General features: G+C 49.3%; 1 protein-coding gene across 1 annotated transcript; it reads right to left on the bottom strand.

The window, feature by feature from the left end:
• Positions 1-8,130: 8,130 nt before the first annotated feature.
• Positions 8,131-13,828, bottom strand: LOC118020316 (group IID secretory phospholipase A2-like). The gene is made up of 4 exons (XM_035020228.1): positions 13,789-13,828; positions 10,808-10,952; positions 10,038-10,144; positions 8,131-8,276 (listed from the first exon to the last, which is right to left on the bottom strand). Exons 1-4 carry the CDS (start codon positions 13,826-13,828, stop codon positions 8,131-8,133), a joined length of 438 nt encoding a protein of 145 aa, XP_034876119.1.
• Between the last annotated feature and the right edge of the window lie 9,875 nt (positions 13,829-23,703).

The following is a 23,703-nucleotide window of genomic DNA, read 5'->3' as shown; positions in this document are numbered from 1 at the left end:
TCCTCACTCCCCCCTGCAGATACCTCCAGCGCAGCATCTAGAATTCTGAGAGAATTCTGAGAGAATAGAGAGACAACTGAGAGATAGAGAGAAAAAATGTCCTGCTTGAGATCTCACCCAAGTTAGTGGTGCCAGGACTTGAATCAGCTTCTCAGAAGCTGAAGTTTGGGGGAGTCTCCCCCTCATGGGATTGGGAACTTCTTGGGGGCTGGGACTGGCACTTCTTTGAGCCCCCATTGCCTTGCCTGGTGCCTGACACAGTGGAGCAGATCCCAGTGTGGACAGTATCCTAAGTTTGCTTCACCACGGTTCCACTGAATCCTCATATTAACCTGCAAAGGAAGTACTATGAACACCCCATCCTGTGTGTGAAGATACTGAGGCACAGAGAGGTCAAGCAACTTGCCCCAAAACCACAGCTGGTAAGCGGGGCGGAAGGGGATGAACCCCAGAGCCCCTCCTCTTCGCCCAGGAAAGGTGTGCTGAATCAATATGGCTGCCCCCGCTCAAGACAATACCCAGACAAGGTTTCAGTTCAGACCTTGCCCAGCACGCCTGCTGCCCCAGGAGGGGAGAGTTACCAGTCGCTGGCATCCACAGGCTGCCCTGGTCCTCCCAAGCCACAGTGACAGCCACTGGTGAGGTGGCTCAGGAGGGGTCGCTTCTCCGTGGCCTGCTTGCGAATGCCATAGAGCTCCAACAAGCAGGCCCGGCTGAGCACGAGCCCTAGGGAGAAGGAAAGAGACATCAGTAAAATAAAGATGGGGATGCCGCCACCACCACCCTGACCCACGACCACTGCTGCCAATAGCCCTTCAACAATGAGCTTGACAGCAACTGCCGTGTGTTCCACAGGCTGGTCTCTACATGCCAGGCAGGGTGCCAAGTGCCTTCCAGGGGTCTGTCATTCACCCCTCACAACACCTTGTGAAGACAGCATGATAATTCCCATTTTATAGGTAAAGAAACTGAGGCTCAAAGAGGTTCAGTGACTTGTGCCCAAGATCCTACATCCAGGAGTCAGGAGACCCTAAGAGCTGGCAGACCTTATATGCAGGACCCTGAGCCCACACTCTTGACTACTACATTAGAGCATTTTTCCTGCCAACTTCTCATGTAGTACATTTTCCCCATGGAGTCAAGATGGATGTACTGTTTATATCTTGTTTTATTCACCTTTCCATTTAACATGAGCTTTTTCACCCTGACCACTTTGGTGTCAATGGAGAACTGCAGGCCAGTGTTGGTGAAGAAAATTTTTCCTCTACCCTCTAAGGTGTAATGCACGGGAGCATGCAAATTAAACTAACAAAAGACAGATTAACAGGAGAAAAGCCACATGATATTTATCAATATTGACATGCACAGGCGTTTACAGAAAAGAAGTGAAACTCTGAGTGATGAGACTCAGGGGATTCCTTTTTAGCAAAGGAGAGAGAGTTTGGACTTCAAGGAACATAACCTGTGGGGAAATGAACTAAGAGCTATATGGGGAAACTAATGGAAGAAAGGCTATTTTAGAAAAGTCTGTTTATGCAAACCGATCTGGATGTTGACTCCCCAGCTTTGATGATAAGAGCTGCCCGTCTCTCCAAGCACAAAGGTTGGGGGCACCTTCCTCAAAGCGAAATTGGTGTCCTGCTTTGAGGCAGATAAGGGATGGGCAGGGAACTCTTCCCACCATCTGTGGATTCTTAATTGCCTTTAGCTCAAAATAATTTGTATGCAAAGTGGCATATTCTGGGATGGCATATTCTGATCCCTTTTGAGGGCTTGTTGCAAGAGAGTCACAGAAGCTGGCTTAGCGTGGGGGTCTCCTAGCTCCCAGTCCAGCACTCTGTGACCCCCTTCTTCCCCTGCTGTGCTTGTGCTCCCCAAGAGAAGACTGTGCGCTCCTCCTTCCTTGTCTCCAGGACCTTCTACGGCATCACCCAGCTAGTGTCCCCCCCTACCCCCCACCTGGCTTGGGACTCGCCAGAGAAGAGGACAAACAGTGCTGCTCATAGAGCACCTGACCTGCTCCCTCTCTAGTCCCTTCCTGTCCAGAATACATCCAGGTGAAGGTGTTCTCTGCGTGGAGCCTGGGGGATCTCAGCACCTCTCCCATGCTCGCTAGTTGAGCCAACTATTGATCATGCACTTTTCTCTCCAATAAGAGTTTTATTTCCATTGCATTTACTTTTATGGTCACCTTCTGTGGATGACAAGTGATACTGGTTTTCACTATACCAGAGTGGAATTAATTTCCTTCTTAAATAAATTTGTTTAGGTTAAGAAACGTTAAAAAAAAAAGAAGAAGAAGGAAATTAAAATATTAAACCAAACATCTGGATGGTGATGTGTGAAAGGCTGGGGTTTGGGAAGCAGGATCCTTCCCCCTCCTGCCTGGCAGAGGAAGCAGTGGGGCCTGATAGAATGGGGCTTGCATGGAGTCTGATCTAGAAGGTGGGTCTCCAATCTTCCAGCTCACTGAGCTGTGCTGGCACAGGATGAACAAACCTTGGTACTAATGGGCTGGTCAGCCCCACGACTGGCCATGGGGACAGATTCTGCCTGCTCTGGATGCTGGCCATAAGGGAAGTGGGCAACGGGGACCCGATGATAGAGGGGAGCCAGCTTGCACCCTTTTGGAAGTGTAGTCCTGAGCCAGATGCAGCCAAATCTCCAGCAGCGCATCCTAGACTTACAGAATCGGACCTTCTGGGTGTGGGTTCTGGCCCAAGAACCTGCCTTTTAAGCACTCTCTGCCAGGGGATTCTTGTCCACTGTGAAGTTTCAGAACTGCCCCTGATGGGAGCGCACCATCCAGGCTGGAGAGGGTGGAACCCGGAGGCAGATCTTGGCGTGGTCTGACCTCCCGTGCCCAGCCTCTGCCACTTCTTGCTGAGTGAGTTACCTCGGGCAAGATATTTTACTTATCAGAGCCTGTTTCCTCCCCCAGAAAAGAAAGTCAAAATACCCATCTGGTGGGGGCAGGTGTAATGTGATCATGTGTAGAAGATTCTTGGCACTGGGGAACCCTGAAAAATGGCATTTTTTCATCTCCCTCTTAAGAAGCCAGAAGCCACCTGGCTGAATTATTTCCTCTATTTCCTCTTCCTTCTGCTCTGTGGTTCCCAGACTTGGGGTTTTGGGGACTGAGGTGGGATGCATTCTGCAGGCATCCACAGAGCCAGGCCCTGTGGCAGCCTCATCTTGGGGCTGGATCCTTGATGGGACAGGAGAGCCTCACCCCAGGCCAGCCCGGGCCCGGGGGACAGGGCTCCAGAAGAGACAGTCTCTCTCGAGAATGGTCTCTGACCGCAGGGAGGAGGGGCGTGTTCTCGGCAGAGGGAGGGGGCTGATTTCTGACAGTTCTGAGGGAGGGGCTGGGAGGTGATAACGCACACCCGCTTTCCAATCTAAGATAAACAAATGGCTGAATGAGTGATTAAGAAAACCAACAGAAAAGGTAAGCAGAGAACTGAAATAAGGCAGGGAGACCGAGTCAGGGTGGGAGGTGGTTGCTTTAGGTGGGAGGGCAGGGACCTTTCTCAGGGAGTGACTGGCAGCTGAGCTCTGGATGACCGAGGAGGCCAGTCTTGCAAAGAGCCCAGGGAAGTCCATCTGGGAGAGGCCCCTAAGCCAGCCAGGCTTGGCCAGGAGCCTAAAGCAGAGAGAGAAAGGAAGGAAACTCTCCTCCACCTTGCCTTTTCTGACCTGCTTTGAGTTTTCACAAACTACTTTAAAACTTCTTTATTTTAAGTGGAAAAAAGAAAAAGAGGACCCCCAAGCTCTAGAGCCAGCTGGGCCCTCACTCCCTGTTGTCCAGGCTGCCCCGGTGAGGTCAGCTCCGGGGTGACCTCAGCGGTGAGCAAGGACGCCTTGCACCCCAAAGGAACTCCCCTAACCCCCCCTCCAGGGGGCACTGACACAGAGGAGACGGGGGATAGGAGCAGTCCCAGCGCACATTGCACCCAGCAACAGAGACGATGTGTGAAAGGAGCATGGGTATTTGGGAGAGGCTCCTGCTGGGAAAACAGGCAGAGTCATGGAGAAGGCAGCTGCCCATCGTGCTCCTGGGCTGGCACCTACCCCCACTCCCCAGCCCCTGGAGGTCGCACCCTGGGTCCAGGAGGCCTGGGGATTGGATTCAGCGGTGGGATTAAGGGCTCCCAATGGGGGGGCTCTATCTGAGCACTACGGTTACCATCAGTACGATATTACCCCCCCCACCCCTCTCCCTGGCTGCTTCCTGCCTTGCCACATCCCCCTCACCTCCTTATCCCTGGGTGTGCCTCTTGCCCACTAAGGGGCACCCAGGGCTGATTCACCACCGTCCCCAGAAAGAGTGTGGGAGGTAGGGTGAGACATGGCCCTGGAGCCAGAGAGAACTGGGTTCAAGTCCCGGCCCTGCCACTTATCAGCAAGTGACTCACCCTCGAGTTTCAGTCTCTGCAGCTGGAAGATGCAGGTGACAATACTATGCCCCAGGGAGGTGAGGGGAGCTGGTGAGTAGGCACCCCAGGTGTTCAATGTTGGCTGTTCTGTGCTGGCTCCCCCCCTTCCTCCCCGCCCTGTGGTTGTCCCTTTGTGAGTCTGACCCCGGAACGAACAGGAAGCACAGTGACTGTGTCCTGTCTGCCTCCTACCTCCAGGCTACTTGAGAGACGGGTGTGGAGAACAGAAGCTGCCAGTCAGTCTCCCCTTCCTTCGTGCCTCTTATCCAATTCCAGGAATTGGAAATTGGCCCAGAATGAGAACTCACAGGGTGGGGGGGGTCCTATCTTATTCTGCGGACTCAGTCCTGGCTGCTCTGAGACCCCATCTGCCCATCCCACCTCTTGGTCCAAAGTCCCATGTCTTTACCAACCTGGGATTGATTCATTCATTCATCATTCATTCATTCATTCATACCAAATAAGTATTGATCACCTACTCTGTGACCCCCAGGCCCTGCACCAGGTGCTTAGCTCACAGAGGGGAGCACCACAGGCACGGTCCTGCTCCTGACCCAGGCCTGGACTTGCCCACCCGAGGCCATCCTATCAACAACCCCAACAGCTCTGGTTGTAGCCACTACCCGCCACTTGGGGACATTAACCCTGTCTCCTCTCAAGGGTAAATGAAACCTGAGCAATCGAAGCACTAGGGTTTAGGGTGATCAGTCCTGCGGGGGAGGTCTGCCGGGTGGTGGCGGTAGGGCTCATTAAAAACAGACACGAAAGGGACAGCATGTTCTCTGCTGGATTTATCATGTCCAGGTTTGGGGTCTGGAGCACAGCTGCGGTTTGGAAGCTGGGATGAGCCGCCCAGGGGCCCAGCGCAGCACAGCGAGGGTGGCCAAGAGTAGGAGAGACACCCAGTGAGGATGACATCACCACGCCACCGAAAAGCCACCATAACCCTCACATGACACTTCTTGTCATGTGAGGTCATAAATGCCCTCATTGTTGAAGTCCATCAAGTCACAGGAAGTTCCTGACCAGTACAAATGGGACGGGGAGTCTGCCAGGGAACAGAGTGGGGAGAGTCTGGGGTGGAATCCTGGCTCTGCTTTTGCTGGTCGTGGGACCTCGGAAGTTGCTGTCCCCATTCTGAGCCTCAGGTTGTAAAATAGGGACAATAATGCCCCTACCTGCCAACACTGATCTTGTCACCATCACAGGGCCTGGCACACAGGAGCTCTAATGGACAAGTGGGGGTCACCAGCTCTTGAATAAATGAACATGGTGCATCAGAATCTAACTGACATGGCTTGCACAGTCATGTGGAAGGGAGAGAGGAAATGGGTGGAAAGAAGGGGGACATTGATTAACTATTTTCTTCTGATGTATCTTGATTTCAGCTGTGGTCATTACATAACAACAAGAGCAAGAGTACTGCAGGTAACATTTAAGAGGCATTACCGGGGCGCCTGGGCAGCTCAGTCAGTGAAGCGACGGACTCCTGGTTTCCGCTCAGGTCATGATCTCAGGGTCATGAGATCAAACCCCGCGACAGGCTCCATGCTTAGCACAGAATCTGCTTGGGACTCTCTCTCTCTCTTCCTCTGCGCCTCCTCCCTGCTCTCTCTCTAAAATAAATACATCTTTTTTAAAAAATAAAGAGGCATTACCATGTGCCGGGCACTGTGCTAACAGCTTCATACACATAAATCTTGTTTAATCTGCTGACCTTGTCTTATTTTCTTCTAACTTTCATCTATACTTTGCATGCGAGGAAACCCAAGATTCCTTAGGTGAGGTCATATGGCTAGTCGGTGGTATGACTGGAATTTGAACCTAGTGCCATGGTTCTTAATTCCAATTACCCTGCCTCACATGAACCCCTTAGCTTCATGTAGAAGTAGGAAAGTTCTCTGTCAGCTGTTCACTTACATGTGTGACAGGCTGGAGGGTGTGAGTGGCTCCTGGTGCTCTAGCCCTGTTGCTGGAGACACAGCTAATCACATACAGATGACAGATCCTTATATGAAAAAGCCACCCATCCATCCACCCACCCATCCATCCATCCACCCACCTGTCCATCCATCCATCCACCCACCCACCCATCCATCCATCCATCCACCCACCCACCCATCCATCCACCCATCCACCCATCCATCCTTCCATCCATCCATCCATCCATCCATCCATCCACCCATCCATCCATCCCAAGTCAGTTTCCCCAGAAGCTGAGTCCGAGACAGGATTCTTGTGCAAGTGGGTGATTTACTGAGGGCGTGCTCTCAGGAGAAACCTGTAAGGCAGCAGGGGAAACAGGCCAGACCAGGGTATGAAGCTAAGCAAAGAGGTGTTCTAGACGTCTGGCCTCAGCCTGATCCCACGAGGAGCTCTGGGGCATGCAACGTACTGCCCTGGTGGTCCTGCATGGAGGTTGGGGCCGGGCAATTACATCCTTCTGGTACTACACTCTCTAGTCACTGGTTAGAGGTGGGCTTCCAGCAGACAAAGAGGAGAAGGAGACAGATGTGAGCATGTAGCAGCCAACCATCTGGCTTAGCTGGGGGTTGGGAGACGGGGCCAGGAGGGGATCTGATTGGGGCACCAGCATCTGCCACAACCTCCATCCATCCATTATGGGCTCATTTGTCCATAAGCATTAATCGAGCACCTGTTATTTCGGGGAGCAGAGGAAACAAAGATGAGAGACAAAGCCCCCGTCCTCCAGGAGCTCCAGTCCAGTTGGAGGGGATTGGAAAAGGCCAGGTATTACATCCCACTCAAGATCAAACCTGGTCGATTACAGACCCATAAAGTGCTATGCGGGTTTGGAGGAGGGAGCAAGCCCTTGGAGCTGAGGAGGAGTCAGCCAGGGGAGGCTTCTGTTGCTTGTGGCCCTTGGACCCCAAGGGGCCTAGGTGGGGCTTGGCCACCTGGGGACGGCAAGCGGAGCACTCTGCAGAGGTCCCAGCCTGAGAAAGCTTCTGGAAGCAGGAGAGGACACACTGCATGCGCGTGCGGACCTGGGCCTGGAGCAAGAGGACCAGGCAGCTTCACCCGGTCCCTAGCTCAGGAGACATTCGTGGAGTCCCTTCTTGGTCCTGGGTACCGCTTTGGTGCAGAGATGCAACTGAGTCCAAGACAGTCATGGGCCCTGCCCGATAGGACTGCCCAGCTGAGTTTGGAGAATGGCATAACGCTGGGCAGTGCAGGCCCCAAGCTCCGTGAGAGGTCCTACCAGGGGTGGGGGTGGTGGGGGGCTTTGGGTTTTAAGAAGTAGAGCCACGTGGACAGAGGATCAACACTGCCCTTCAGAGAGGCCACCCTGGCTGCAGCTTGGACAGTGTGTCGGACGGGGTGAGACTCGGCCAGGGGGCCTGTCGAGTGGCAATGGCAAGGGGGACTCGCCCACCATGGACCCCAAATCCCCACCCCCAACACCCCCAACACCTGTGGCTTCGGCCCAAACACCATCCCCAGGGGCTTCCTGGCCTTGGCTTCTCCGCAGATCTCAATACACGCTCAGAAGAGAGCGGCGGCCTCGGTCAAGAAGATTTGGAAGGTCCAAGAGCAGGAAGGAGGGTGCGGCGTGGTTGAGAGCCTCCCCAGCCGGTTCAGGGGGTCAGATGCTGGGGCAGGGGCGGAGCACCAGAGCCAGAGATGCTGAGGAACGGGAGGGAGTGTGGGGCAGCGGGGTGGGCCCCTGCTAGCACATAGGGGTCTGGCCTTTGCAGCGCGGCCTCCAGTAGTAACGCAGGTGCTTCTGGTAGGTGTCCAGGTTCTGCTTCAGGCAGAAGGCCACCTTCTTGTCACAGGCGCACAGCTCCTGCTCACACCAGTTCCCCTTGTTGGCTGCGGGTGGAGAAGGGGGCTCAGTGTCCATCCCCTCCCGACGCAAAGCCCAGGGCGGCCTTAGGGTCCCAGAGGGAGTTTCTGAAGGCAGCCCCGTCCTTGCTCAGCTTTCGAGTACCCTTCCCAGCTGCTTGGACTCTAGCTGCATGACCCTGGGCACGAACCACGACCTCCCTGTTTGTCTTTGCTCCTTTACTTATTCATCCATTTAATAAACAACTGAGCACCCATCCTGTGGCAGGCCCTGGGGGGACAGGACTGACCCGAACGGATGCGTGCAGTTCACACTCCCGTGGGGGCAGCAGATATTTGAGAACCACAGAAATGGGGATCACAACCTGTTCCTCGCGGAAGGAAGGGATGATGCAGGGGCTACAGGACAGTAAAATAGGGGGACCGTACTCAGCGTCAAGAGCCATTTGAGCTGAGGTGGGAAGGTTCTGCTCCCCCCGTGGAAAGCTGGGGTGGCAGAGGGGAACTGTTTCATGCAGGTGGAACAGCATGTGCAGAGACTGAGGCCGAAGGGACCTTGGGGCACCAGTTTCATTTTCTGTACTTGGGGTGAGGGTAGGTGCTGCCTTGGGGCTGTCGAGAGTACTGAAGAACCAAAGCACTCAGCACACAGTAGGTGCTCAATAAATGTTGGCTATTATTGTTGCATTATTACTATTTAAAGATTTTATTTATTTATTAGACAGAGAGTGAGAGCGAGCATGAGCGGGAGGAGGGGCAGAGGGAGAGGGAGAAGCAGACTCCCCGCTGAGCAGGGAGCCCGACACGGGGGCTCGATCCTGGATCTCTAGATCATGACCTGAGCCGCAGGCAGACGCTTAACCGACTGAGCCACCGAGGCGCCCCTGTTGCTATTATTATTAAACCTTTAATGAACAGGGACTGATGTGACGAACCCACTTGATTCCCAGCCCCGGGAGTTGCCCGCTGTCTCCAAGCATGGACCCAGGGCCAGGGGGGACCTGAGGTCTAGCCCAGGCGCTGTCACCTGCAGCTGGGTGACCCTGGGCAAACACCTCTTCACTCTGGTCTCACTTTCCTTGTCTATAAAATGGAGATCATCAGGGTGGTGCTGCTCCTGGCTGGGCCGCTCTGAGGACCGTAACGAAGTAAGTTGTAACAATGATATCTTACGTAGTCCAAGCGATTTATCGAGCATGCACTTGGCAGCAGGTATGTGCGAGGCTCATTCTGTCTGCTCTCATTTTAGTTCTTTTTTTTTTTTTTTTAAAGATTTTATTTATATATTCATTAGAGACAGAGAGAGAGAGGCAAAGGGAGAAGCAGGCTCCCAAGGAACAGGGAGCCCGATGCGGGACTCGATCCCAGGACCCTGAGATCATGACCTGAGCCGAAGGCAGACGCTTAACCATCTGAGCCACCCAGGCGCCCTCATTTTAGTTCTTAAATTAACTTTAGGGGGTAGAATACTGTTATCAGCCTGAGTTTACAGATGAGAATATACTGATGTTCAGAGGGTGTTCAAGGTCACACAGCTGGTTGATGGTGGCTCTGGGATCCAAGCTGAGGTCTGCCAGCCTTCCAAATCCTAGAGGGGTCAAAAGCCCCATTGGACTTCTCCATACTCCCAGCCCCAAATTCCTCCACAGCCCCGCTACTATCACTGGGCACATGAGAAAAACAGAGAGGTTGAGCGGCTTGTGCATTGTCACACAGCGCATGAAGGCAGTAAGGGCCAGAACTCCCTTCCTTCGCCTCTAACTCCAAACCCAAGGCCCGGGCACTCACAGCACTGGATGTCCCCGTAGGAAAAGGTGTAGTCATAATGGTCTGTGTGAACACGGCATCGGCGCCTTCCCAGGTGAGCATAGCAGCAGTCATGGTTCTGACAGCACCTGGAGGGAGAGGACAGGAGGAGGGACGGGCAGGGAGTGCGGCTGCCCAAGGGTAGAAACTGAGTGCCCGCCTTGGAGGAGTCAAGGCCGGCAGGGTTATGGTCCCGCTAGCTAACGCCTCTTGAGTGCTTTCTATGAACCAGGCATGTGTTTTGTCTGTGAATATTCTCCCAATCTGCACTACCATCCTATGATGGGGGCACTAGGATAATCCCCATTTCACAGATGAAGAAACAGACTCAGGGAGGTCAAGCCACATGCCCAAGGTCACACAGCCTGTAAGTGGTGGATGAGGGGATTGCTCTCCCTCCTGGCTGATTCCCGGGGGGGATGTGGTAAAGATTGAATGAGACAGTGACAAAAAGAGGTAGGAATTAAAACAAACAAACAAACAAACAGTGTGAAATGGCAGCAGGGAGTGTGTGTGGGTGTTCTAACTAGATCAGGGGTTGGAAGTGCAAAGGGCCTTCAGAGACTCTGCAGAACCAGCTAGAAGGCAAGCTCCAGGAGGGCCGGGACAGTACCGGGCCTCAGCAGAGTTCCCTAGCACACAGCACAAAATGAATTCACGGAATGAATACATGGAGGAACAGGAAATGGGAGAGTCCTGGGGTGGGGGCAGGACAGGACAGCCACCTGTGGCCCTGCCTGCGAAAGGATTACCAGTCTGTGGCATCTTTGGGTTGGCCTTTGCCCCCAGGTCCACAGTGACAGCCGTAGTGCCAATAGGAGATGATGGGCGCCTTCCCGGTCACTTGTTTGATCATCTTGTTCAGGTTCAAGACCCCGCCCTGGGTTGGAATCACACCTGCCAGAGAGTCCAGCAACAAGGAGAGGACATGAACATCGGAGGTCATAGGCCTGTGCCTGGTTGGACCAAACCCGTGACCTTGGATAATAAAATGACTACAACCACTAAAACTATTAAAAATATAGCGATAGTGAGTGCTTATTATGGGCCTTTTTTTTTTTTTTTAAGAGAGAGAGACAGAGAGCACGAGCGGGGGGAGGGGCAGAGGGAGAGGGAGAAGCAGGCTCCCCGCTGAGCAGGGAGCCCTACATGGGGCTAGATCCAGGACCCCGGGATCATGACCTGAGCCGAAGGCAGACACTTAACCAACTGAACCACCCAGGTGACCCTATGGGTCTTTTCATGTAGTAATTTATTGACTCCATTCAACCCATGAGATAAATACTCGTTTTTTTTTCCCCCAATAAATATACTTTTTATCTTGGTACATTCTAGATGTACAGAAAAGTTGCAAGGAGTTACAGAGAGTTCTTATACACCCCTCACCTACTTTCCTTTGATGTTATGATTGGCTTACATAATCACTGTATACTTATGGGAACTAAGAAACTGACATTGGTACAACAAGAACTATGTTTGATACCCACTTCATAGATGTGCAGCTTGAGCCTCATACTGGGTCACAGTGGCTGGTACATGGAGGAGCTAGGATTAAAACCCGAAGCAGTTTGGTGCCATTACCTGCCTCTGCATTGAGTTCCCATTCTGTAACAGGAAGACTCACTCTTTTCCCTGCACCCCACGCTGCCCCTCGCCTCCCTGAGAGAAAACTGCAGATTAAAGCACCGCATGGCTCACCTGGGAGGCAGTGTGATTTAGAAATCAATGATTTTCATGGATATTTTTCATTGTAGTCATAATTGCTACTCATTAGAATTGGTCATAAGGGGATTTTATTTTATTGGGGGAGAGGAATGCTTAATGTTGAGATAGGAGAAATAAAATATATGAAGTCGATGAATTCAGGGGAGAGCCTGGGAGGAACAGACAAGATAAGGAGACCGAACTGTGCACGTGTACAACCTCGAGAGACGGTTCGAGGACACAGATGGAGCTGAGTCTCAGGGAGACGTGGCCAGGTGGGGCCCTTAGAGTGACCTCATTATGGACCTCCCCTCCCATTCCCAGGTAAATGGTGTTATAATGGAAGCTGTGTGCAAATGAAGTAAATAGCAAAGTGGGAGTGAGCCCCAAACTGGGGGAGGGGTAGGTGGGAAGAGGGGGTTTGGGAGGGGCTCGAGCAATGGGCTGCAGCTAAAAGTGACCGGGGGTGTCCGGTACTTGCAGGTCTGTTCTGTCCCCAGTGTGTCCCCTCAATGTGCAGGAACCCACGTTGTCACTCCTGTTTGACACGGTGCCTCCAGCTGTAAAATGTTTAAGAGAACCCTTGCTAAGCCTTGAGGGGACTAATGACCCATCCCAGGCCCACTGGAAGCCCGGATTCCGTGATGAGGAACCTGGAGGCAAGCCACGGCAAAGAGAGTTACCACCCACCTGTGCACCAACCAGGGACCTGAATTCAGACTCTTGCCTTTCTGGTCTACCTCATCCCTCTTTCCACCCTAAAACTGGCCCTTTCCACGTCAGCTTCACAATACACAAATAAACTCACACTTGAATGATGCAGTTTTCCTTTGCCAGGCAAGCAATAAGTTTAGCTTTGCTTCCAGAAGGCTTTGGGATGGTAGTCTTATTTCTTATAATTTTATAGTGAGGCGAAACCAGCCCTGAGACACCAAGGAGCTCCATCTGTGGTCATGAGACCTTTGGTGAACTGGCTTAGCTTGTCAGTAATTCCTGTCTTGGTAGCTCTTTCTATCCTTCGCTGGCACTGAGGGGGATGGGCCCCCTTCCCCCAAGAGATAGCACAGCTACCAGCTCATCACGCATGTGCTGTGTGTTAAGCTATTGTTTGCTCGCTATTACTTACACTTGCTAAACACTTTGGATACATTTTTTTTTTTTTGGATACATTTTCTAAGTAAAGTCCTAACAACCTTATGAAGAGGGTGCTATTATGTCCATTTTACAGATGAGGACATAGAGAGGTAGGGTGACTTGGCCAAGGTCATCCTGACAGGAGACAGCATTTGAATGCAGGTTCACCTGTATATTTTATCTCTACAGTGTATTATCGCTTCTTTATGTCTGAGAGATGAGTTTTTGTAGCTTGACTGCAATTTCCCTGATGGTTTTCGCTGTAGCCCTGGATATGTGTTCTTCTAAAAAATTTGGTAGTCCCAGAATTACATAAAACCACATTTTAAAGTACAAATCCTTTCTAACACTACATACTCGGATGGATTGAGAAACAAAAACACCGATTTGCTAGCAACCACGTTTTTACATTTGATCTGCGGAAGATTGAATGGAAACTGCCCCAGCTCTCACCACTGTCAACAGGACCCTCTTCCCAGGTTCAAGGGAGACAATGAACATGAAAGAAGGGGTTCTAAAAGTACACAGTGCTGTGTGTAAATGAAAGATTGTTATTATTTGGTCAAGGTGACAGAGGGGAGCAGGGTGAGGTGGGGAGATCCCTTTCTGTAACTTGTGTCCAAAGTACTGTAGGCATCTGCTCGGCCAGCCCCAGTGTCTGAGCCTCTAGGGGCTCATCCTCACTGCTGCACAGCAGGGCAGCCCAGAGCTCCGTGGCTGAAGCCAGGGTCTAGGGGACCAGCTGCTGCTGCTGGCTCCTTGCAGGGGCAAGAAGGGTTGAGGACTGGGGGGCCAGAGCAGTGGGGACCAGAGTAGAGGCTCAGTCTAGGAAGGACATACAGCGCCTACTCACATCCCGCCTTCCCTTCCCAGCTGTGGGTCCTGTCCCACTCACCAGCAAACACCAGCAGGGTGCACAGCAGGGGAAGCTCCATGGTCCCAGTGCAGAGCAGTGGACACAGCTGCTGGAAGTCCCCTTCTATCCAGGCGGCCTCTTATAGCAGAGTAGCCCCACCAGGCCGAGCCCACCCCTGTCCTTCCCAGCTCCGGCACTGGGGCACGCTCTTTCTATTTCCTGTTTCTAGCAACCGGGGAATTTTATTGTTTTTATTTTTAATACCTGTTTTTTTTTTTTTTTGACTTTTTGATTGCAAAAGGAACACATTCAGTGGAGGAGATTTGAAAAATCACAGACAATAAAACAATTTAAAAATTGCTTGTGAATCCAGTACACACTATTCGCTTTTTTTTTGATTGAAATATATTTGACATATAACATTGTGTAAATTTCAGGTGTACAACATGTTGAGTGGATACATTTATATATTATGCCATGACTGCCAGTATAGCAATAATTAGTACCTCTGTCACGTCGAATAATTATAATTTCTTTTTAGTGGTTGGAATAAAGATCTAATCTCAGCAAGTTTGATGATTACAATGCAATATTGTTGTCTGTATTCACTAGACTGTGCATTTGATCTCTAGGACTTATTTACTACTTGTTGCAAGCTTTTACCTATAAACAATATCTGTCCTATTTTTGCTCCTCCCTGTCTCCTGGTAACCACCATTTTACTCTCTGTTTTTATGTTTGGCTTTTTTTTTTTTTTTTTTTTTTACTGTTCTAGTCCATACAGTGGTACAGTGAGAGAACTCCCTGAGGCTAAATCTCAGTGTGTGTCCGGAATTATTTTGTAGGATCTATTCCTAATGTGAACTTGAGCATCAGAGCATGGGCACGATTTGAAGGCAATTGATGTGTGTTGACATCTTACTCTGCAGGTCTGCCTCAGTTTGCATAGGAGAATCCTAACGAGGCAGATGGTGTGAACTCACTCAGAGGGTGGAGGTGCTCGAGGACACATAGGCGTTCTAGAGATGCGCTCCCACAGACACTCCACTGGTAGCCTTTCAAGGTTTCATGGAGGGTCCATTGGTAGTAGAGATTGGTTTTCTCCCACGCTCGTTGGATGGCTCTCAAGGACATAGTCCACAGACTGACCTCCTTGCTGCCTGCTCACCCAAAAAGTATGTCAACAAGAGTCCCTGCTGAGAGTTCTTTCTCTCGAATCTAATTTTTCCTTTGTTCCTTGACTCAGTCACCAACTGACTACCTCATCTGTGAGAAAATAACCTGCAAGCAAAATAAGTAAGCAGCAAGCACACTGTATGGCCCTGGCATAGTCTCTGACATGCGTCCCTTGTGTGTGCTCTGTGGTCATTCCTTTACACTCCTCTCAGTGCGGGACTTCAGCGTACCATCTTCCAGATCTGGGCTCCTGATGGGGCACGTGGGTACCTCCCAGAGTCCCAGCTGCTCCTGATCTGGTTATCATTTGGGTAGGAGCAAAAGTAGCCAGGACCACAGGTCCTTTGTTGATTCCAGGAGGCTTTTCCCTAACGACAAATGCATGCTACAGAGAAGCCTCAGAACTGGCTGTCCCCAACACTTCCCGAGACCCCAGAGCACATCTGAAAGGCTAGGTTTGGGGCCAGAGAGACCTGCTTCAAATTCTGGCTCCTTCTCTTATCAACGGTGGGACTCTGAGCCAATCGCTCCTCCTCCATGATCCTTGGCTTCCTCATTTGCTGGTGGGGACAATATGGGGACAATAGTTCCTCCCTCCTCTGACTGCTGTGGGGTTTAGAGGCCCCATGCATGCAGCACACTATACAAGTCCCACCCATGGAAAGAAAGCCACCACAGTGACCACAGCTTGGACTGTGTAGCATTCCGCGGAGGTGAAGAGGGTGGGAGGAGATGTTCAAACCCAGACCACCTGGGTTAAGGCTAACCTCCCTGGTGCTCCACCTGCCTCACCTGGAACATCGTGTCTTCTGCTTCCTCATGTGTAAAATGGGGACAATGACTGTACCTGCTTCAAAGGCCTGTCACAGGAATTAAGCAACATGGTAGGTGAACAGGGCTTGGTCCATAGCTAGAGATCAACAGACGTTAGCTATGGATGGTTCCCATCATTATTGTCATCTTTAATGTCACCCTCACTGCTTACGATGAATAGAAAACAACTAGCCTTTTCTTCTGTGTTGTCAAATCTGCCTTAGTCCTGTCCACTGTTCCTTTCCTCTGGAGTGTATTTGTTTTACTCTAGAAATTTGATCTGGGTTTAAGAAAAAGATCTATGATTCTACTTACCCCGCTCAAGCTTTCCTCTATCTTAAGCATAAGGAATATATTTATCGTAAGTGTTCTAATAGCTTTATCTACTAATTCTATCATTTGGGTCATTTCTGGGTCTGTTTTTCTTGACTTTTTTTTCTTTATTATGACTTTCAGGTCACCCCCACTCATTATTATAGTTAATGCTGGGATGATAAAGCTTTGTCTATGTTTAAAGGGTAGTTGCTTTAAAATAGATGTTCAGAAGTGAAATCGCTGGGTTGGAACAGAGAAAGTTTTTAAGCCTCTTCCATTCTCTGAAGTCTGTAGGAATTTAGAAACTCCCTTGCTTCTGCCTCCATCAACACATATGCGTTTCCATTGGGCCTGGTTGTTCCTCGGGACTTGTCATTGTCAGCAAGTCTGTGTGCTTTTACTTCTCTGGAAATGGTAGGAAAAACACTTGATGATATCATTAGGCTGCAACCCGTCAAGATCTCCAGGTAGTGGGTGGAAAGGAGCAGGAGGGGCTTAGATGCTGGCATGCAAATTCTGTTAGGAATATTTACCATCAGCGGAGCTTCTACTGTGTGTCGGGCACTGGGCTGTTGTCTCATTTAATTTTCACAACCGCACCATGAGGAAGATACTGATATTCCCATTTTACAGGTGAGGAAAGTGGGGCTCAGAGAGGTTAGAAAGTTGCTAGGGTCACACATCCGGTACGTGGCAGAATCTGGGTTTGAACACAGATCTGCCAGAGCCACCCTTACTATGAGCTGGGCACTGCTCTAAGTGGTTCACACATCGTAACATAAGGTAGGTACTGCCCTAATCCCCATGTTACAGATGAGTCATTGCACCCAGGGGCTCCGCCATACTTTCTTGCCCTCCCCACACTGATGGAGGTGGAAGTGAGGAGAGCTGGCAGAGTCTGGAAAACTGCTGCCCCAACCTCACTGCAGAAGAGAAGAAAGTGGACCCCCATCTCCTAAGAGGTACCCCCATGGGGGAGAACATATCCTTTTAGCCAGTGATAGGATCCTGCCCTCGACCCATCCCTCCCTGCAAAGCTCCACTCACTGCAAAGATCCCATGGCCTGGGGTCCATCCACGGGAACCTGCAGAGGGTATCGGAGAGCAAGCTGGGAGTTACCGAAGGTTTGCAGGAGAGGGTGCTTCCCCGAAGGCTCTGAGTTCGTCTCTGATCCCCTGCACTGGCTGGGTGTTGGGTACTTTGGTGTGTTCCCATTGTGAAAATTCCTTCAACAGCTTTGCTATCAGACTGATGTGGCTTTGAATTCCAGCTTAAAAACGGCATTACCTTGATTCCACTGCTTCATCTCTCTGAGCCTCAGGTTTCCCATCTGAGAAATGGGGCCAGCAACGCACCCCCTGACAGCTTGCTGTCATGAGTTCAGGTGGAATGATGGGGACTATAGGCACACAGGTCATGATCAGTAAATGTATGGCACCTGCTGACTCCTCCTCCCAGGAGGAAAGAGTCTAAAATTCTGACCAAAGCAAGGCACTGGGCAAACTGACTTCCCCACGTGCCTCACACCCAGAGTCTCTTGTTTCTAAATGATGCAGAGCTGGTCACACACAGTGGGGGGATTTCCACTTTGACCTCTCAGTTCATTCAGAGTGATCTAAACTCAGACTAGTGGCCGTGGAATGTACTTTCAGAATCAGAAATCCCCACAGCCAGCAGCTTTGCGGTGGTCATTGCCAGAAGGTTCTTCCTTTCCCGGCCCTGGCCCGGCCCCTGCTGCTTTCCTCAAGCACACATCAACCTGGGAGGCAGGAGAGCCTGGGCATTCAGAAGGAAGTGGGGCCAGACTGGCCTGACTTGGATTCTCACTGCTCATCTGTTTCCTCATCTGTTAAATGGGGTGGAGGGAAATGAGAATGCCCCCCACCGGGGTTTTGGTAAGGATTCCAAGGGGCATATAGGGTGCTTGGCTTGTACACTGAGGCACTCCATAAACGGCAGTTGGTGTTGTTATTAATATTAGCTTATGGGGGGCAAAGACCACACTTCCAAGAAATCCCACAGGAAGCCAGCAAGCGACTCCATTCAACAGGCATTTCCTGAGCACCTACTATTCGCTGTCAGCAGGCCCAGCGCAGTGCATCGGGTGCAGAGACAAAAGGGTAAGGCAGATCCCCACTAGGAACTTATGATGTCCCCAGAGCAACCAGACACTTCAGAGCTGGTTGGAACATGGGCTGTGCCAACCCCTGGCGCTCCATCTCCGGGTTGGGGGGTGGGGACCTCACACCAATTTGCATGAGATGATTTGCATGGAGGTGGGTTGATCTGCCTGAGGAGTCAGAATGGGGGCATGGCTGCGGACACCAAGATATTCATTTGGCAGGTTTGGCTGGAGCCCAATGGAGAGGGCCATATAGAAGCTTCGGGCATAGGCTACGGTCACCGGGTAGGACCCAGGGGACAGACATGGCAGTGTGGGGCTAGAAGCATGCCCCCTCCTCTGTGCACAGCACAGTGTGGCTCTGAGGCTAGAAGGTGGGGTGGCCCCACCGGGCGTCTGAGAGCCTGCAACTTTGGGGTGCTGAGGCCTCCATGAACAGCTGTGGAGGTCACACGGGGGAGCAGAGGAGAAGACTAGGAGAATCCTGGGGCTCCCGAGGCTCCCACAGAGACTCCCAGAAATAATAGCAAGACTTTATTTTGGAAGTAGGGGCTCAAGGGGGTTCTGACTCACATGGGCGGGATAATAAGCCAGAGGCATTTCTTACTGTTGATATGACCCCCCAGGGGTTGGGGGTGAGACCTGGTGAAAGGGTTAGCTTAGAGGGATACACCATGAACTCCGTGGGAAAGAACGGTGCTCTGCCTCGCACAAAGTCTTTGCTCACTCCCTCCTCAAAGCACAATTTAGAAGCTGGTATTATTTGCTCCACTTCCAGAAGGGTTAGTGGGACTTTAAAGGGTCAAACCACTCAAACAGAGGGATGACCAGACCTAGTGTCACTCCCAAGTCTGGTTTTTCCCAGTGGGCTGTAGCCGTGGGCTTGTGGACAATGGCTGAATGGTGCCCGCCCTCAATTTCTATGTTGAAATCCTAGTCCCCGGTACGTCAGCATGTGGCCATATTTGGAGAGAGTCTTTAAAGACGTAATTAAGTTAAAATGAAGTCATTAGGGTAGGTCCTAATTCAATATGACTCCTTGTAAGAAGGGGAGCTTGGGACAGGGACAGGCAGGGAGGAACGAGCATGTGAGGACCCAGGGAGAAGATGACGGTCCGCAAACCAAGGACAGAGGCCTCAGAAGGAACCAACCCAGCTGACACCTTGACCTGCAACTTCCAGCCTCCAGAAGTTTAAGAAAGAAAATGTCGGTTGTTAAAGCCACCCAGCCTGTGGTACTTGGTGATGGCAGCTAGAGTAGACTAACGCAGGTGTTAAGGGAGCCCAGAGAGAAGAAGAGATGCCCTGGCAGGCTCCCTGGAGGAGGCGAGCAGCTGTTAGTCATCATCCTCTTTCTTCTGCTTGCACCCCCACACCTCCCCCCAGCGTACACACACACACCAGGCCTGCAGTTCAGGGATTTGATCTGCGGGACTGGCCAGATCCTCCAGACGCTGCCTGTAGACAGGCCTTCCCTGACTCATAAGGCCGAGACACATGGCCCTCCAGTTTACAGCCTCCGGTGTCTGCCTCCATAAAATGGAAACGATGTCCTTTGATGCCTCATTCCTCCACAGTCAACTGCTTAATGATTAGGGATGATTTGGCAAAGCAATCATTATAGATATGGATATATAGAACATTTTTGTTATAAATGCAGAAGCCGTCTGTTTTTCTTAGAAACGCTGTTTCTTTTAAAATCAACCTTACTGAGGTACGATTTACAAAGAATGAAATTTACCAATAAAATGTGTCAAGTTCAGTGAATTTTGACAGATGTTCACCCCTGTAGAGCCACACCCCAGCCACCCAGAAAATGCTTCCATTCCCCAAAAAAGTTCCCTCGGAGAAAAAAAAAAAGAAGAAGAAGAAGAAGAAGAAGAAGGTAGCAGGAGGGGAAGAATGAAGGGGGGAAAATCAGAGGGGTAGACGAACCATGAGAGACGATGGACTCTGAAAAACAAACTGAGGGTTCTAGAGGGGAGGAGGGTGGGAGGATGGGTTAGCCTGGTGAATGGTATTGAGGAGGGCACGTTCTGCATGGAGCACTGGGTGTTATGCACAAACAATGAATCATGGAACACTACATCTAAAACTAATGATGTAATGTATGGGCATTAACATAAGAATAAATAAAAAAAAATAAAGCCAATTAGATCTTCAAAAAAAAAAAGTTCCCTCGGGCCCCCCTCCAGGTTGTGTTGTCCCATGGAATGGGGTCCCCTCCTTTCAACTGGGGAGCCGGTATTCCGTTGTATGAATGTATCACAGTCTGTCCTTTTTCCAATTGGTGAACATTTGGATCATTTATAATTTGTAGCTGTTATGAATGTTTGTGTATATGTCTTTGTATGAGCACATGCTTCCTTTACTCTTGGGTAAAAAGCAAGGGGTGACTTGACTAGGTCGTATGGTAGGTGTATGTTTAATTTGATAAGAAATTGCCCAGCTGATTTCCAGAGTGGGTTTACATTCCTCCCACAAGTATGTGAAAGTTCCAGTTGCTTCACATCATCCCCCAAATTTAGTATGGTCAGTCTTTTAAATTTTAGGCATTCTAATAAATGTGTAGTAAATCTCATGTGGTATTAACTTTCATTTCCCTAATGCCTCATGATCCTGAGCGCCTTTTGTATATGCTCATTTGTCAACCAATATCTTCCTTGGTGAAGAGTCTGTGCAAATCATTTACTCATTTTATTTATTTTATTTTTATTTATTTTTTAAAAAGATCTTATGTATTTACTTGACAGAGAGAGACACAGCGTGAGAGGGAACATAAGCAGAGGGGAGGGGTAGAGGGAGAGGGAGAAGCAGGCTTCCCGCGGAGCAGGGAGCCCGATGTGGGGCTCGATCTCAGGACCCTGGTATCATGACCTGAGCCGAAGGCAGATGCTTGATGACTGAGCCACCCAGGTGCCCCTATTTTAATTTTTTTTAAAAGATTTTATTTATTTATTTCAGAGAGAGAGGGGAGACAGAGAGAGAATGAGAGAGCACACAAACATGAGTGGGGGAGGGGCAGAGGGAGAAGCAGACTCCCCACTGAGCAAGGAGCCCAATGTGGGACTCCATCCCAGGACCCCAGGATCATGACCTGAGCTGAAGGCAGACAACCGACTGAACCACCCAGGCGCCCTCATCTACTCATTTTTAAAAATCGTGTTGTTGGGCGCCTGGGTGGCTCAGTCATTGAGCGTCTGCCTTCGGCTCAGGTCATGATCCCGGGGTCCTGGGATCGAGCCCCGCATTGGTCTCCCTGCTCAGCGGGAAGCCTGCTTCTCCCTCTCCCACTCCCCCTGCTTATGTTCCCTCTCTAGCTGTGTCTCTCTCTCTCAAATAAATAAATAAAATCTTAAAAAAAAATCGTGTTGTTTTCTTATTATTGAGTTTTAAGAGCTCTTTATATATTCTGGATATCAGTCCTCTATCAGATATTTGCAAATATTTTCTTTTGGTCTGTGATTTGTCTTTCCATGCTCTAAAAGCCTCTTTTAAAAAGCAGAAATTGAATTTTCATGAAGTTCAGTTTATTGTGTTTTTTTCCTCTTATATAGTGTGCTTTTGGTGTTGTACTGAGAAATCTGACTCATCTGACACAAAGATTTTCTTCAATGTGTTCGTCTAGAAATTTCATAAGCTTAGGTTTTACATCTAGGTGTATGATCCATTTTTTAATATTTTTTTTAAATGTTGGCAAAATATACAAAACTAATATTTACTCTCCTCACCATTTCAGAGTGTACAGGTTAATGGCATTAAGTACATTCACACTGTTGCAACCATTACCACCATCCGTCTGCAGAATGCTTTTCATCTTGTGAAACAAACTCTGCACCATTAAACATTAACTCCCCATCCTCCCTGTCTCTCCCTAGTCCCTGGCCACCAACATTCTACTTTCTGTCTCTATGAATGTGACTACTCTGGGGGCCTCATAGATGTGGAATCAACCTGGATAAACCTCAAGGTTTATCCAGATGGCATGAATCAGAATTTCCTTCATTTTTAAAGCTGAATAATATGATCCATTTAAAAAAATAGCTTTATTGAAATATAATTTGGGTACCATACCATTCATTCATTTCAAGTGTACACTTTGATGTGGGTTTTGCTTTTGTATATTCAGGTATGCAACCATCACCACAATCTAATTTACCGCATCCTCCAAAAAACCTACCCTTTAGCAGTCACTCCCCAGCCCCTTCTGTCACACACTCCCTCCCCCCAGCCCTAGGCAGCCACTAATTTACTTAATGTCTCTACAGATTTGCCTATTCTGGACATTTCATGTAAATGAAATCATATAACATGTGGCCTTTTGTAACTGGCTTCTTTAATTTTACATAATTTTTCAAGGTTCGTCCATGTTATAACATGTATCATCAATATGTTATTCCTTTTAATTGTTGAATAATATTCCACAGTATAGATATGCCACATTTTATGTGTCAGTTCATCAACTGATGGACATTTGGGTTTTTCCTACTTTTTGGTTATTATAAATAATGCTGCTATGAACATGTGTGCAGATTTTTTTGTGTGTGGTTGGATATTTTCATTTCTCCTTGGTGGCATTGCTGGGTCATATGGTGATTCCATGTTTGGAGCTTTGGGAAACTGCTGAAGAGTTTCCCAAAGTGGCTGCACTGTTTTACATTCCCACAGGCAATGTATGCTGGTTCCAATTTTCCACATCCTTACTAATGCTTGCTATCATTTGTCTTTTTTATTATAGCCATCTTAGTGGATGTGAAGTGGTATCACATTTTGGTTTTTATTTGCATTTCCCTACTGACTAATAATGTTGAGCTTCTTTTCATGTGATTATTGGCCATTTGTTTCTCTTCTTTGGAGAAATGTCTATTCAAATCCTTTGCCTATTTTCAAATTGGGTTGTTATCTTTTTATTGTTGAGTTGTAAGAGTTCTTTATATATTCTGGACACAAGTCCCTTATTAGACATATGATGTGCACATATTTTCTCCCATTCTGTGGGTTGTCCTTTTACTTTCTTGATAGTATAGTTTGCAGGAAAAAGTTTTAATTTTAATGAACTTCAGTTTATCCTTTTTTTTCCACTGTACTTTTGTTGTGGTATCTAAAACATCACCTAACGCAAAGTCACAAAGGTTTAATCCTATGTTTTCTTCTAAGAGTTTTATAGTTTTAACCTTTCCATTAGATCTATCATCCGTTTGGAGTTAACTTCTGTGTATGGTGTGAGGAAGGGATCCAACTCCATTCTTTTGCATGTGGATATCCAGTTATTTCAGCACCATCTGTGGAAGACTTTCCCTATTGAATTGTCTTGGCACCCTCATTGAACTATGAGCCATTCTGATAAATTTTTGTATATAATGAGAGGTATGAATGGAAATTCTTTTTTTCTTTCCTCTCTCTTTCTCCCTCCCTCCCTTCCTCCTATTCTCCCTCTTTTTCTTTCTTTCCTCCTTCTTTCCCTCCTTCCTCCTTCCTTTCCTTCCTTCCTTCCTTCCTTCCTTCCTTCCTTCCTTCCTTCCTTCCT

The sequence above is a fragment of the Mirounga leonina genome, unplaced genomic scaffold, assembly GCF_011800145.1.
Source record: "Mirounga leonina isolate KUSES-001 unplaced genomic scaffold, KU_Mleo_1.0 Mir_173, whole genome shotgun sequence".
NCBI lineage: Eukaryota > Metazoa > Chordata > Mammalia > Carnivora > Phocidae > Mirounga > Mirounga leonina.
The sequence above is the reverse complement of the archived record's forward strand: the minus strand, read 5'-3'. Positions and strand labels throughout refer to the sequence as shown.